At 40.4% G+C, this 16,640-nt stretch overlaps 1 protein-coding gene across 4 annotated transcripts; it reads right to left on the reverse strand.

The window, feature by feature from the left end:
- Nucleotides 1-5,936: 5,936 nt before the first annotated feature.
- On the reverse strand, nt 5,937-16,640 carry LOC143516816 (uncharacterized). Of its 4 annotated transcripts, XM_077008664.1 has the most exons (10): nt 16,326-16,640; nt 15,179-15,244; nt 14,773-14,824; nt 12,773-12,931; nt 12,131-12,281; nt 10,908-11,637; nt 10,437-10,755; nt 10,187-10,342; nt 9,802-9,894; nt 5,937-6,595 (listed from the first exon to the last, which is right to left on the reverse strand). In XM_077008664.1, exons 6-10 carry the CDS (start codon nt 11,621-11,623, stop codon nt 6,266-6,268), a joined length of 1,614 nt encoding a protein of 537 aa, XP_076864779.1. In that variant the 5' UTR covers nt 11,624-11,637; nt 12,131-12,281; nt 12,773-12,931; nt 14,773-14,824; nt 15,179-15,244; nt 16,326-16,640; the 3' UTR covers nt 5,937-6,265. The 4 variants fall into 4 exon arrangements, 2 of the variants coding, with proteins under 2 accessions (XP_076864779.1, XP_076864780.1); XM_077008665.1 differs by lacking the exons at nt 12,773-12,931; nt 14,773-14,824; nt 15,179-15,244; nt 16,326-16,640 and having other exon boundaries at nt 12,131-12,297; XR_013131797.1 differs by lacking the exons at nt 5,937-6,595; nt 9,802-9,894; nt 10,187-10,342; ... (3 more) ...; nt 12,773-12,931; nt 16,326-16,640 and adding exons at nt 6,666-7,190; nt 7,347-7,455 and having other exon boundaries at nt 15,179-16,293.

Raw genomic sequence — 16,640 nt, forward strand, 5'->3', positions numbered from 1 at the left:
GCGAACGTGAAACCAACTTTATCGCAGTATTTGACGCAACGTGCACGAAATCTCTGCACGCGTCTTACCACCTTCAAATAAATCTTTAATTAAACAAGTATGTGGTTCCAGTCCGGTCATGTTGTCTATACAAATATAACTATGTTCCAATGTAGGCTACAATCAGAGTAGAACCAATAACACTGCAGTGCACTCCCGTGCAAACGAAGACCACGAAGAATAAACATATCAGTAACTTCCGGGGCACACAAATGGGTCAAGTTAAAAAATCAAAATCAAGTTCGGCTCCGAATCCGTATTTTAATTTTGCTATTTTTGCTATAAAAACAGAAAAATACAAGCCTGATTAGTTTTTTGATTTTATATTCAAAACGAAAAACAAAATAATGAATAGTTTTTTTGATTTTTCGTTTTTGATTTTCAGTTGAATTTCAAATGAACGAATGATACACGGATTCAACTACATACTTTCTGAGGTGTATGCAAACATACTATCGGCGCCCCCCGCACTCCACTCCCCACCCCCACCAACTCGTCAAATAATTTTCTGGCATCGATTTGGCGCCCCCTCTAGTGCAGCGCCCCTATGCGTCGCATACGCTGCATACCCCCTTTTTGCCACTGGTACCACCTACCTAGACTTAACTGATTTCTTCAGAATAGATGGTATTACTTCTCCCTCCATCACATACTTTTCTTGTGTCAACTTCCCTTTCACAATTGAAACACTCCTAGACTTACTGGGTTTAACCTTCATCCTAGCCAGCTTACGATTATCACTTAACTGTTCCAATAGTCGTCGAGTGCATCGAACAGTAGTTGTTAATGTAGTTGATTAATTGATTAAATAAATTAGAAAATTATTACAGAAACTGATATTGTTATAATGAAATAAAAATTCCGCAACGAAACGGACATGGTAGATTTCATCTTGTTTGCCCGAGTTCTTTAACGGCATAATTATCTGGCAATACCCATTCCGCCCTGTAGATGGCAGAATTGTGTCATTGAATCACTTCAGTCAGTATTACACTTCCAAACTCGTCCATTCATTCAAGGGCGTTGGAAATGATGGATCAGAACCGATATGAAATTGACTACTCTCCAGGGCTCTGACGTTTTGATTTCGGTGCAGAGTGAGATTTTGTGGGCAAAGGCAGGGGTGGTGTTGGTGGGGGCAGAGCCGGAGTGGCTAATCGGGAGATTCGGGAGGATTCCCGATGGGCCGGCTCAAGTCAATCTCTAGTTTGGGCCGATTAGGAGGGAAAAAAATTTTGGGCCGGATTTTGACATGAATTTCCCGAGCTGAAAAAGTGGCCCACTCCGGCCCTGGGTGGGGGTGTCGGAGCACAGAGGTAGCTTGTATGTGTGTGTGGGCCACCCAGGGTAGAGAGGGGGAAGCTCAAGCATTGTAACTATGACAGAGCTCTTCAAAGGGTGACTGTTTTCATTTGACCAGCTACAAAAGAAGAGAAATCTACCGTTTTTTCACAACTTTACTGTCACGGTTTAAAGAACATGGGTTCTAACTACAGGAGATAAGTAGGTAGATTAGTAAGTAAGCTAGGAAATTACCATTTTTTGGGTAAGGATGTGCAGTACTGTTATTATTGAATTGTTGGATAGGAAATTATCAATCCAATTTGACAACACTAGTGTGCATATTGCCATCTGCCACAAACGTGTGACCAACGGGTCTGTGTATTGAATGAGTTTGTCACATGGTTCAGTAGATTAATGAACAAGGAGCTGTTTATTTATTGTCGTTTTTTGGTGATCCTCCTTGCCTTTCCTCGTCTGGTCCTCCGTGTGAACACAGATCGTTTGTCTGTTTCTTTACAGAGAGGAAACAATTAGATTACAACCATTCAACATATGATTCTGACAATAACAAATGTACAATTGAACATTCAAAAGAGCAAAATCTACAGCTAACAGGGTAACTGGGAATAAATGGAAGACATTTTTAAGAATAAAACAGATACCTTGGATCTGAGCTTAAGACACTCGAGCCCCACATCCGCCGCCTGTGTGTCACTATGCAGAGCAGATCTTGTGGATGAAGATGCATGTGCAGAACACAGCTGGATCAAACATTCTTCAGAAGAGCTCCCGTGTAAGGCACGACGTGGCACAAACCCAGTCCTTTCACGACCGCGTCTTTGCTTTCTGAACAGAAATGACCACACGATAGTTTAAAATCACTCAGCAATCTGTCACCAGTGCATTGCTTCAGAAATTACTGATAATTATGTTAATGAGATAGGCCTATATCGTGCTTTTAATATGAATTTCAAAGTAAATTCACGCATTGTCACGTACTTTGTCATATGATTGACAATAACAAATGTACAATTGAACATTCAAAAGAGCAAAATCTACAGCTAACAGGGTAACTGGGAATAAATTGAAGACATTTTAAAGAATAAAACAGATACCTTGGATCCAGGGCCGGAGTGGGCCACTTTTTCAGTCCGGGAGTTTCATGCCCAAATCCGGCCCAAAATTATTTTTTCCTCCCAATCGGCCCAAACTAGAGATTGACATGAGCTGGCCCATTGGGAATCCTCCCGAATCTCCCGATTAGCCACTCCGGCTCTGCTTGGATCTGAGCTTAAGACACTCGAGCCCCACATCCGCCGCTTGTGTGTCACTATGCAGAGCAGATCTTGTGGATGAAGATGCATGTGCAGAACACAGCTGGATCAAACATTCTTCAGACGAGCTCCCGTGTAAGGCACGACGTGGCACAAACCCAGTCCTTTCACGACCGCGTCTTCGCTTTCTGAACAGAAATGACCACACGATAGTTTAAAATCACTCAGCAATCTGTCACCAGTGCATCACTTCAGAAATAACAGATAATTATGTTAATGAGATAGGCCTATATTGTGCTTTTAATCTTTTAATATGAATTTCAAAGTAAATTCACGTGTTGTCACGTACTTTGTCATGGGGAGCTGGGGTCGCCGTCATGGGCGGCGGTCATGAGCGGCCCGGGGCGGCGGCCCGGGGCGGTGGCCACGGCCTCTGGAACACGGGCGCCGGCCTCTGGAACACGGGCACCGGCCTCTGGAACACGGGCGCCTGCCTCTGGAACACTGCAGGCATCTCCGGGGGGGGCTAACGATGGGAGTCACCGGTGCCTGAGGGATGGGCGACTGCGGTAGCGTTTAGTAAATTGGCGATGTCAAGGGCCTCGTCACGGTCTGTGTCATGGCGCGCGTCACGGGGCGCGTCACGGGCCTCGTCACGGGCCGCGTCACGGGCCGCGTCATGCGGCGACCTCTGGAACACGGGGGCCGCCGCGTGAGCTGCGTGACGTATGGCTAAGAAATGGTCAGGTGCCTGATGGAACTGTATGCCATATCGATTTGAGTAATGCATCGCTAAGACAAAGTCATCGGGGTCAAGCATGCCTATGCCATGGTCAGCTGCGTGACGGATGCCTACGCCATGGTCACCTGCATGATCGACGGCTACATCACGGGCGGCTGCGTCACGGGCAGCTGCGTCCTGGGGAGCCTGGGCCGCGTCTTGTGGAACCTGGGCTGCATCCTGGGGATCCCTTCTTAGCTGAGGAACAGAAAGGTTACTACTTTTACCAAATCTATCACGCATATACAGGCTGTGGACATCTGAACTGGGTTGGGAGAAAATTAATGCTTTTTTGCACTAACCGCTAAAGGTGCACTGTAAAAAAATTGCTGTTAATTTACAGCAGAATTCCAACAGTATTAACCTGTTATTTTTTAAAACAGCACTCTACTGTTAATACAAACAGAAAATTGGTAATTTACTGTTCTTTAACAGGACTATAAATTTACAGGGAAAATCTGACAGTAAACTACTGTATACTTCATATACAGGAAGTTGCTGTGAACTGATAAGCATTGTGGGTATCTTTGCTGTAATTCGAGCACCCCCTTTTGAGCATTTCCTAATTACAGTAATTAACTGTAATTAGCAATGGCTGCTGGGAGATTAGAAAATCATATTCTAGTTTTTTCCCTATTTTTTTCTACTTGCTTGAGTGTTTTAGCAGTTGTAACACTGCATTGTGGTGCAAGTTACATCGTGGACCTGAAAACCTAATCTACGTTTTTAGCTAACCGTACGAAGCTAACAAAAAATATTAGAAAAATACTTAGGCTAGAATTTTATATAAGGGCAGTCATGGCCTGGTGGTTAGGAAACTGGTCTTGTGACCGGAGGGTCGTGGGTTCGATTCCCAGACCTTAGGCCATGACTGAGGTGCCCCTGAGCAAGGCCCATAACCCGCAATTGCTCACTTGTATAAAAATGAGATTAAAATGTAAGTTGCTCTGGATAAGGGCGTCTGCCAAATGCCATAAATATAAACCCAGCCATTGATGGTTAAGGGTCTTGCTCATGGGCCCAGCAGTGGCAGCTAGGAGGAGGGGGGATTTGAACTCAGGACCTTTGGATTGCAACACCAACATCTTAACCACCGAGCTACCACTGCCCTTTGAGCTGTTGTTTTTGTATACAGAGTTCTGTTAGCTGTAACAGAAATTAACAGTAAATTGCTGTAAGTTTTAAAAAAACAGTAATTTTGTGTAGATTGTGTTTACAGTATTATGCTGTAATTGTAATTACGGTATCCGTACTGTAAAAATAGGGTATAATACTGGTGAAACTGCTGCCAGAGACCGTATATATAAGTCTATATATACTTCAATAATTATTATAAATTAATATCAGTGTCAATGCGCAACTGACGTCTCTCTCTTGACTTGATATACACAGGAGCTCCTTTTATTATTAATTTTTATTATTAATAATAAAATTAATAATTTAATTAATTAAATCTCATTTTAAATATTTATTTAACGTTTTAAACATTTCTTTGTTCATTTATTTATATAATATTGTCACAAATAACCCTCCATAGACCACAGGACCTAAAGCTACTTAAAGTACAGGAAAAAATTGACCCCAGAGAAAAAATTAAATAAATAAATAGATAAAATAAAATAGCATTGCTGAGTAAATATGGTAAGAAATAAGGAAGTCTGCACTCAAAAAAATGATTTAGGGCCCTCATAAAGTTTAAACAAATATTTTACATAAAACATTTAATTATCTAAAAATTATACATTATTTATTTGAATTACTTAGAACCAACATGATTTTGATTAATATTATACAAATTAAAACGACCTGCATAAAATCTATTAGGTTTTTCCACTAAATCCAATAGGGGGCAGTGCGCATGTGCACAGTATCCGGAAACGTGCCAGCTTGCGTCAGTACATGTCTATGTGGTGGATATCATACAGGTAAGCTCTTTATATTTTTACAATCTTCTTCCATCCTTTGTTATATATTTTTCTGAAGAGTATTGGTGAATTATATACAGATAATATGTGTTATATATTTTTTGTGATCTATTTTAAAGCTGTGTCATACTTCATCATCATCATACACTCACAGAAATATTTAACCCTAACTCTTAAGATTTATGTAATTTTATTACATGACAAATTCCCATTTACTTTTTTTAGATAATTTTAACACAAACCTATCAAATAAACCTTACATGATACATATTCATTAGTGTAATAAAGCCTATTTATTTCAAATGCATAATCCTCAGGTTTATGTATTTACTATTATTAAAGTATAATTAAATTAAATGAATAATAATATGTGTATTTATTTCAAATACATAAAGTATATTGTTTGAATTGCATAATTATCAGGATACCTATACAAAATAAATGACATTTATTTCTTTGAATTACATGTCATTTATGATTATGTAATAAACCAAATTAATCAAAATGCATCAAATTTATGCAATTTTTTTCCATTTAGTACAATCTTAATGATGCATAAGAACAATCAGACCACCTTGTTGATTCAACAGCTTTATTAACTTTAGAACTTCACATTAAACAATCTACAGAAAAGTTGCTTCAGATGTAAATTTTTTTTAAGACAACCAGATACATAACTAGGGAAACAATGAAGACAAATTGAAATGAAGAATACATTCTAGTGATCCCCCCCACCACACACACACACACACACACACACACACAAACAAATGAAGAATACAAGCACTACAACACTGCCAGCTAACACACTTCAGAAACACTAAAAGAAAACAAGACAAAACAGGTATTTCCCTGATACACCCTTCAAGAAATAAGGAATCATTTAAAACACAAGATCCTCTGACTTAACCCCTACCTGATTTGTCTTTTTTTTAAGAACATTAACAATACTGCCAGTCAAATCACCGGAGCAATTTTATTTTTAGTGCCAGTACTTTCGGGGAAAGCTTGTCTGAGTCCAGATCCATAAGGATTTTCTGGTAAACCTCAAATGTATGCTTCATGCTTTTAGGGTAACTTAAGTTGATTGCATAGATCAGCCCATATAGCATCATACACGCATGGCTGACACTCGGCAGGTTGTGGAGAACTTCCACGCCTTCCAGCACAACACAAACATCAGTAAAGCGTCCATTGCCTGGACCATCAGGACCATGACCCTCTGCTCGAACAGTGTAGATGCCCATGGTCTTCTCGGCAACCTCTGCCTTAGCCTCTCTGGATTCAATGTCCTGGAACAGAAAGAACAGGATAATGAGCTGTGTGACCCTAACCTGGACCACCACAATATAAGCAGCTCATCCTTAGGCCAATTGAATGTTAATTTGAAGAGATTTCTTTAAAGCACTGTATATATGCGTTCATGAGAATGAGATGGATGCATGATCAAGGCAACAATGACCTTAAGACTGTAATGTATTGACCAGGCAGGCAAGGATCCAAATGCGGAGAATCACAGCATTTATTATAGAGTGAGTATACAGCACTTAAACAGATGTGAAACTCTACTCAGAGAACAAAGCACAGGGGTGCTAGGAACGAGGTCAGGACGGTCCAGGGTCACGCCGGGAAGACAGAGGCCAGAAAGTACAGTAGGGCTAAGCAGAGGATGAGGTCTAGGAGAGCAGAGGTAAGAACATGGAGAGACAATCGCTTGAATAGAACGCTCGGTATGTGGCATGGCAACAATACTTCGCAACCCGGAAGTGTGACGTGGATGGTTAAATAGTCGTGAAATGGGTGGGGAAATGAGTAGCAGGTGAATCAAAAGTTCAGGACAGGTCATGTGCTGTTTCTAACAACGACCTTTGATCACCTCCTAAAAGCCTGGGAAAAAAAAGGAAAAGTCATAAGGATGCATTTTGTGTTTTTGTTAACATGAGATTATATACAGACTTCTCTCAAATTGTGAACTTTTCAATCAAGATGACAACAATTAAAAACTCTGACAATTATCCTTTACAGTAGTAGTCTTGTTCTCACGTGTTTAAGGGTTGATCCACCACCGAGGGTAAGGCCTTGTGCTTTTTTAAGACGCAGGGATTTCCGGGGAGACTGCAGAGCCTGCTCTTTTCCCAATAACGCCTTTGACCTGCCAGAAAACAAAATGCAGTTAACAAAACACCAACTAAAAATACATCTAACAATACAGAACCAGGAACCCCCCTTTATTCAAAGATCAGCGATGTAAATACGTAGCCAGCAGCTGCAAGTGCCAAATAAGAAACTGTTCTTGCAGGGAAAACGAATTCAAGAAAAGGAGGCAAACTTCTCCAACCACCTCACCCTCTCTTCTACCGTCTTCCTTCTCTACTCACCTCTTCACCCTCTTAAGCTCTTGTAGGTGTAAGGTTTATTCTCCTTCCTACTCTCATCACTGGAATAATAGACTTGATGAACAAGCTCCACTACTTCCTGACAGGAAGACCTTTATTTCCTGCATATACTATTAGTTTAAGTGATTACCATACTTTCTGGACTATAGAGCGCACCTCAATATAAGCCGCACCTACAAAGTTTTTTAAAAATGGAAAATTTATAAGCCACACCGGGCTAATAGCCGCATATATCTACTGAACTGATTACATTTAACTGAAATGATCAGTTTCTGAACGGTGCCTGTAGCATTTCACGTGTGACAGATTCGGCTTTTAGCCGGTATTGTGCCGAATTCCGACTCACCTCGTTTATCCGCATAAAGACGCTACAGATTATATTGTTGATTTACATTTCTATGCATAAATAAGAGTTAGACTTTAATTATCCATCACAGCAAATGGCACGCCATTATCTATGTCCAAAGCCACACTGGCTCAAGGGTGTTAATTATTTTAAATAAAAAACACACTGGCTATACCGAAGTTCACTTCTGACCACGACTTCGCAGTATTACAGCAGTATTATGTCTAAATATCTAGTTAGGACAACACTAATGCGCTCAATGAATTAAGTTGTGAGCACGAAGGTTGGAGGGAGGACGATAAAGAAGAGAAAGAACCAACCTTTCCCTAACCTTCCCTTGTCTCTCCCTTTACTCCTCCACTGTTGGAAACACCCCCCTTCTAGTCAATATTCAGCCCCAAGAGCAAAAATAATTCATGCTCCAACTACACTGCTTTATGACTTACCTCTTGACATCTGGCTTTGGCTTTACTGACTGCCTCAGATCCTCAGCTGCCTTTTCACAGAGAAAAACACTAATTATCCCATTGTTTCTCTCCATGAACAGCAATGCTAAACATACTACAAGGAAGACAGGAATGACATATTTATAAATTACATTGTAGAAGGAAAAAAATTGAGAATAACCAATTCAGACCAAATTTTTTTTTTTTTAATCCCATGCAAAATTGTTTAAAGTTACACTGGTGGGAGAGGAGTGAGTATGAGAGAAAGATACAGAGACAGTAGGGGACAACAGTGAAAAGAGCAGGATGGAGAGAAGAGAGACTGAGAGGAGAGTAGATGAAGACAAAGTATGAGAGGGAGACAGTGTGAAATGGACAATAGCTAATCAGGCTTGTATTGGTTATAGTTTCAGTTAACATGTCCACGTACTTGCCATATGTTCAAAGACGACAAGAAGGCTTCCTTCTGTGTGATGTTCTCAAGGCGCTGGAGTTCATAGGCAGATAGTCCACAACATGCATCCTAGTGATCCCCCCCACCACACACACACACAAACATTAGAATCCAGCTTATTTGAAAGGCATTTCTTACTTAACACTTCCAAATCATGCTGCTGGCTCATAAGAAATATGAAGTGCCTGTGTCCTCACCTTGTTGTTTTGGTGAGAATTGTCATCTTTTGCATAGTGAAGGCGTTTCGATTTAGGTGCCCCAACCCGGCCCACTGTATCCTCGGGTTCCTCTGGACCAAGTGGATTTACTTCCTACAAAGCGACAACACTACCACCACTTTCCTTTCGGGAATTTCTCATTCTAAACAAATAACCCATTGAACTTAATGATAATGTCACACTCGAGGGAGGAGGCACGACGAGTGAAGACGGTGCAACACTGAACGTTTATTGACAGACTTCGACGTGTAAGCTCCGAGCGGAGCATGGGCACAACACACATACACTCACACTGGCACGAAACTTTAGACAAAGACGAGCACAAGACACTGTGCGAACGCACATTTTATAGGTGGTGAACACAGACCCTCATGATCTCGAGACAAGGCACAGGTGCGACTACGAACACGCTCACAAACAACCCATACACACGGAACTACATACATGGACATAACGACACGCAGACAACGTAGCGGCACGCCCACAGGGAAGGGTCCGGAGCTGTCACCGTAACAGATAAACTATTGGTGGTCAAGGTCAATGTGTTCTCATGTCTATCCCATTCTCATGAACGGCACGTTATCAGGCACATCTGGATGGAAATTACATCTGGCACAAAAGACAGTAGGCTGACATACCACGTATTCTTTTACCAGTGTGCCCAGGTCTTCATTCAGGTAGATGCTCAGACAGCTGAGCACACAATCACGCCTCACATTGATGTCTTCATTCTGGGAAAACAAACAAACACATATGATTCATACTTGTCAGTGTAAAGAGACTCAATAAAACACAGGTGCTGAGGCTAACAAAGTCACTGACACTTCCCTAGTTGACCACCCCATCACCTTGTTTTACCCCACTCAAGCTCTCAAAGGTCTAAGCCCATTTACTAAACAGTAATTTTGAAAGTGCTATAAAAACCTTTGAAACATTTAACATATGTGCTTTCATACACAGCGTATAACCATATGCTTATCATAATAGCCCCCCCAAAAAACAAACAAACAAAAAAAACCATACATTATCCATTTGGGCCATTATGGCGGTGATCTTTCTTCCTGCTGCTCCACCTTTGGCATTGAAAAGCTTGATAAAATTGTCTGTCAGACGGTCCAGTTCTCCAAGGAATTTGGAGGTCAGAGGTACAGTTGTCAGTCGTATAAACTCCAAGTTGATCTGTAAAAGACAACACAGACAGGGTACAAATGTTAACAGTTCGTAAAGAAGATCATTGACAGACCAAGTCACTACACTTCAGATTCACACTTACCTCACTGACATCAAAGAGTGCTGGCCATCTGTTATGGAACTCTGGAATCGCAGGCTCCTGGAGAACCTCCTGCCTCCTGAGCGAGAAGGTATGCTGCATCATCTTCTTGATCTCAGCTTCATCCTTTTTCTTCTTTTTTACCTCTGTCAGTAGAGCCACACGTTCTGCCTCCATATTCTCTCTTGTTTCACCTCTGGGTATGTTTGGACAGAAATTTACTTCTGCCTTCCTAGGCTTCTTGATGTTGGCCGCTGGCTTCTCTTGGCCTTTCTGTTTATTCTTCAGAGAGTTGACTGCAACCTCAGGATGTCCAGCTCGGCTGAGAAGAAAAATTAATTTTATTTGTACATTAAATGAATCTAAGAATCTGTTGGACTGACATGTAATATCTTGCACCGGCACAAATGTTGCATAGCAAAATACTTGGTGCTTCAGATGGGAACAAAATAGAGCCCATTAACTAAAACATACCTGAGCTTTGATCTGAAGTTCATCATCTTTATTTTCAAGTAGTGCTTCCAACCACAGTAGCCACTGCGAGTGCCTTTCTCCAGTAGACATGGGTGGGACTGTATCAGGGCCTTGGCCACTTCTTCTAGTTGCTCATCCTTTGGATATGCTGTATACTTCATTATTTCTTCAGCTAGGCCCTCAAGAATATCAGAACGTGTTTTTGGGGTAAGAGACAGCAAACTTCCATGTGCATTGAACTCATTATTTCCAGAGTGAAGTATCATCTCGGCACAGTATGAGAAACGAGGAACAACAAAGACTTTGGGCCAAGAACAGGACCGGGTCCCGGGTGATGACAAGATGATGGTGTCATTGCTGCTGTAGGAGTCTGAATCATTTACTCCATGTGATGATGAGCTGACACTGGAAGGAGTACCAGGGGTTGTGGGGCTGGCATCTCTTGTGAGTGGATTAGAGCTAGCTGTGTCAGAAGGCATGAACACAACTTTCACAGTAGCTTTATCTTCAAGTTCTGAAGCTGATGAGAGGTTCATGAACTGATCATCCATTTCTCTGTCTCTGTACTGAAGTCTGAATGGCTCAGTTACTTGGAAGAAAGTCTTTATTTGAAGAGCGAATTCCTCCACAGTGTTTGGTATTCCAGATTCAATGATGAGTTTTCTTGCGTCATCTTCACCTCCAAAGAGGACTCTGAAAGTTACTCGTCCTGCCATCCTGCTTTGCTAATCTAAGGTAGAGACCCAAAGTGGTTTAAATACTTAACCACCCAAGCAGAAACAGGAGGCAGTATTAGCCTATAACTGATGAGTTAATAAATACAGAATATTAATAAAGGGAGAACAGCTGGTAGAGAGAGGATGGAGTAGGAGAAAGGAGAGAAGGTTAACAGAAGAATTTATGAGAGAGGTGGCTTGTAGGGAGACGAATACTAGAGCAAGGTGGGTAATAGAATGGTTTGTAAAGAGAAAAGTCGAGTGAGAATGGCAAAATAAGTGGTCAGTTGAGAGGAGACTAGAACAGCTGGGAGGAGGGTAAGAGAGGTTAGTAGTGAGAAGGCTAGAGGAAACTTGGAGTGAGCAGGATGGGAGAGAAGTTAGGCAAAAAGTGGAAGCCAAAAAAGGTCACTAGTGAAGAGTCAACCCTCCACTTTCTTCTATCCTACCCACCAACTCTCCATTACAGAAGAATTTTCACAGCACTGTAGCATATGAAAAACATACCTTTGATGACGATGTGTCTCTTCAGGGTCACCATACGTCTGGATCCGACTGTGTAGGCCACAAGTGGGTAGCAGTCTTTTAGCTCCTCAAACTGAACAAGGGCAACCTTTCTATCTGGTGACACTGTCAACTGAAAGGCCCTGAAATGATCCTGATACCATGCAAAATATAAACGAACTATGAAGCTCAACTCATCTCCTACTATACACATTTGTAGAATCTCTGCAAATTCAGGCATTCCAGCAGTTGAATAACATACAACCATCATTCCACTTCTGTAGTTGATCCCCTTAGTTGTGACATTCTTTGTGAGATTAACTTGACTAATGTCTGGATATTTCTGTCTGAGAGCCACTACAACCTCCTCACTCAGAACTTCAATAGGGACTGTGGACACATTTGTCACTTCCAGATTTGAACCACTGAGACTAGATAAGTGCAAATGATAACTGATTAATTGCTGGTGTTTGGTTGCCAGAGTGAGTGCAATATTCCTGAAATTATTTGTGTGCCTGGCAATTTGTTTAAAATAACTATGTTTTGCCTCAAATCTTATCGTCCAAACACCCACAAGAGGCCCAAAGCATTTGATCAAGTGTGGATAGTGCTCAAGATAGTGGTGTTTAGGTTTCAGCGTCTCACCTGGGATAAGCTCACGTAATCTCTGTCTGTGCTCAGACACTTTGACATCAAGGTAGGCGATTGTCTCTTGGGTGTGAACAGGTGCCACAACTAACTCTACGATTTCCTTCAGGTCTAGTATCACTTGCCAAGCAAGCTCACCTTCTGGTACAAGGTCTCCTATTAGAAATGGGAGGAAACGTACAAGGCACCAATTCTCATGGGCGTTACCACCTACTGTCTTCCTACTGGAATAGTTGTGTGGTATAAGGTGAGGCCGATTCTTTTTGTCACTCCACTTGAAAGGAAACTTGCGGATACATGTGTTAAGAGAGTCGAGCCTAAAATAGTTCTTGGAGATCAGAATACTCAAACACAATGCTAGTTCTAATGGGACAATTCCTTCAAACAAATCATGGACTATATCTGGGGGATAGCCCGTGCTGACGTGGAAATGCCTAAGATGCTCAGTTAAAGGGCAAGCACGCTTCACTCCAAAGCAACTCCTTTCAGTGTCCAGTGCAGTCTTCACATGTGCTTCATGTACTTCTTTGGTTCTAAGAGAAAACGCACCCGAATAAACATCTGTTGACTGGATCTCTTCTTTCTGAGCAGTACAAAATCGACAAATATAATGCCCAGAAAAGCTCTCTATAAAACCAGCCAAAGCATGGGCACCCAAATTGTCAGCAATAACACTGTGCACTGTTCCTTTGACAAAAGTCCCAAGCTTTGAAACAAAGACGCCATGCTCTTCTAACGTAACAAGGTCATGTAATAGTGGCCCTAATATATTTCTATATCCATATGTCTTTACATCATTAGTCTTGCACAAAACTGCTAAATAAATGGAGGTGAGTGCTGAGTGAGAGCCTGGTCCCAAGTTATTGAGAATCCAGTATATGCTACACAACTTGTGCTTCTTCCGTGATGTGCCCAAAGGATTACACAATTCAAAGTCATCGATGTATAAGGTTAAACAAATTTTTAACTCATCATCACCTGACAGAAAATGGTTATCTTTGAAGTATACACCATCTCTTATGGAGCAATACTGCTGTTTATCAAGCTGATCTGTGTTACTGCCCTGTGTTTTGTGGCTATCAAGAACTCTATTCAACACTTCAGGAGAATCAAGTATCTGCTGCAAAGATCGCAGTAATGGGATATATTGAAAGGACCTGCTTGTTTTTTGATCAAGAACAAACTCTACTGGCTCGACAATCTTAAACACTTCTTTATAGTACTGTTTTCTCTTATAAGCTGTTGCAAAGGGGCCACTATGTCCCAGTGCAGTTGCCAAAGGATTAGATTTACACAGTGAATGAGCTAATTCCTTAATAACCAAGCTATCAACCTCAAGGTCTTTGCTTTTGAAAAAATCTGAAATACTGCTACAAGTTATTGGCACAGACACAGTACTCAGCAAGTAGTGTAGCTCATCAACCAATTCATCTATTGCTGTAGATGGAACATGAAAAATGTTTTCTAACTTCAATAGAACAGAGCCAAGTTTTTGTCCTACAACTTCAGGAAGGTCCTCTGAATTAGAAATATCACTGTCTGCATCTGACAGACTACAATCTATGTCTGTAGTAAATGCGGGCCCTTCCTCTGCTGGACTAGACTGAACACTGACTTTAACTACACCTGCTTTAAAATCCTTTAGACTGTGTGGATTGTGTTTACGATTTTTATGTGAGTTAAAAGTGCCATATATGTTTGACTGATATGTACATCCCTCAAACATACAAGTTACATTTTCATACTGCCTAAGGTGTTGATTTATATGACTGAAGTATTCCTTCTCTGTTGAAAGTTCTTCACACCTACATGTCTGACATGAGAACGTAGTGGACTGAGCACCTGCTGTTTCTACCTTCCTGTGTGTTCGATGTGTGTGACTCAAAAGTTTCTTCCAGCTTGTGAATGTGCAAGCACAGTCTAGATATACACATGGATATCGGCCTGCCTGGCTATGGTGGAAATGTTGCAGCCTAAAATGTTTTAATAACTCATACCTGGTAGATAATAAACTGTCACACAATCTGCAAGGCCACATTCACACAGCACCTGTGAATGAAGGCAAAGAACAACAAATCAATTAGGTTACCTGTAAAATGACCTGCCTTTCAGCTTGAGTTTGTTGTTGGGATTTCTAACAGCATTCATGATGTTACAAAAAAGGCACTCAAAGAGTCAGCTCCTTTTCAAAGTGCACAATGTACAACAATACCTGAAAAACTAACACATCCAACCTTGTTTGTAAGCCTAATAAATTTTGTGTATTATAAATCAAATCTTTTATACTTTTAACATGCTCACTCTAAACATTTAGTTTGATATTGTAAACAATTTTAACATCACATGGAGTATAAATTAATATGAACTACATTTTGATGTGTACATCTATTAATTTGCACTTACTAAATCTATGTTGCCACATGGAAGAAAATGGGACAGGAGGAGAAACACACCGTAAGAGTTAGGTACCTGAAAAAAAGTATAGAAGTGAGAAAAAAAGCAGCATCCAACATTCATTTCTGTAATCAAAGCCAGTATGTAAATTTAGCACTTTAAAAAGAAGTCACTCGGCTAATACTAGCTAACAAATTAGATCCCTGATTCTTGACTCAATTCAATTGTTGTACAATGGTTTGGTTTAGTTAATTGCAGTTGAATAGCTCAGTTTACTGTATGAAATTTTTTACATCATTAATGGCCAACACTAAATTTTCCTACAAATAACAACCTATAGAAAATGTCTGGATCATTGAGGCAATTCAATGGACTGCAATGAATTCATGCTTCCATGTTTCCACACACAAACAGACCAGCAGCATGCTCTGTATCATGGACAGTAAGCCAGAAGAATGATGTCACAGCCACCACAAAATACTGACAAATTGTGCGCACTGTAAAAGGCAGGATGACTAGCGACGTTTAACGAGCAGGAAAGCGGCATCACGAAAAAAGGCGCAAACTTACGCGCGCGTCTGTAAAACACTCCAACAAAGTGATTTGTACTCATGACTAAGTTTGCGAAGCACATTGACCCCCCGAAGAAATAAATGTTTTAATTGAATGAAACACGGAAATGCCATTTTTGGATTCACACCACAGAATTGCATTAAAATGTAATGAGTTTGCACCTACCAAGTTCTCAAGTTCACATTTAAATAAGCAGACAGCACCTAACTTATTACAAAATGAATATGCTAAATGTTGTGGACAAAGAGAATGCTTTCCGGCTTGCTTTGCAACTGATATAACTAGTAATTTTAACCGGCATGAAAACCAATTGCAATGGGTTAATTTAATCCAGTATCAAACTGTATTACCTATCTAGCTATGTCGCGAAATAGCTAGCTTACCTGTGATGCTAGCATGTGCTGGTATTGTCTAGTCCAGCAACATACATACATCCACACACACACTCTCTAGATAAAAGATAAAACTGCTTAAAATAATCAAGAACTATACAAATACATTTATATTGATGTGATGTGATATAAACTGCATGATTAGGACACATTTGAAAGTAATAAAACATAGGATGTCTCGGATTGCTTACCGTCACATGGACGACTGCTACCCAAATGAACCTGACTGCTGGAGACCCGCGGGAAAGCAGTACATTTTATTTCTCATAACTTCAATGAAAACCAGTCACATAAATTTTATATAACAGAATCTTGTTTGTTTTACAACTGTAATTATTTAAACTGTTTAGGTATAAATTACCTATTACATTCAATATATTTTAGAATTGATTAGATTATGTAGATATAATTAATTTTAAGGCATAAATATAAAAAATATGAGTTTTTAAATAAAATCAAATAGATGTAAATGCATAAAACTTAACTCTGCCATTAATCATTTCTGT

Source organism: Brachyhypopomus gauderio, chromosome 6, assembly GCF_052324685.1.
Source record: "Brachyhypopomus gauderio isolate BG-103 chromosome 6, BGAUD_0.2, whole genome shotgun sequence".
Classification (NCBI taxonomy): domain Eukaryota; kingdom Metazoa; phylum Chordata; class Actinopteri; order Gymnotiformes; family Hypopomidae; genus Brachyhypopomus; species Brachyhypopomus gauderio.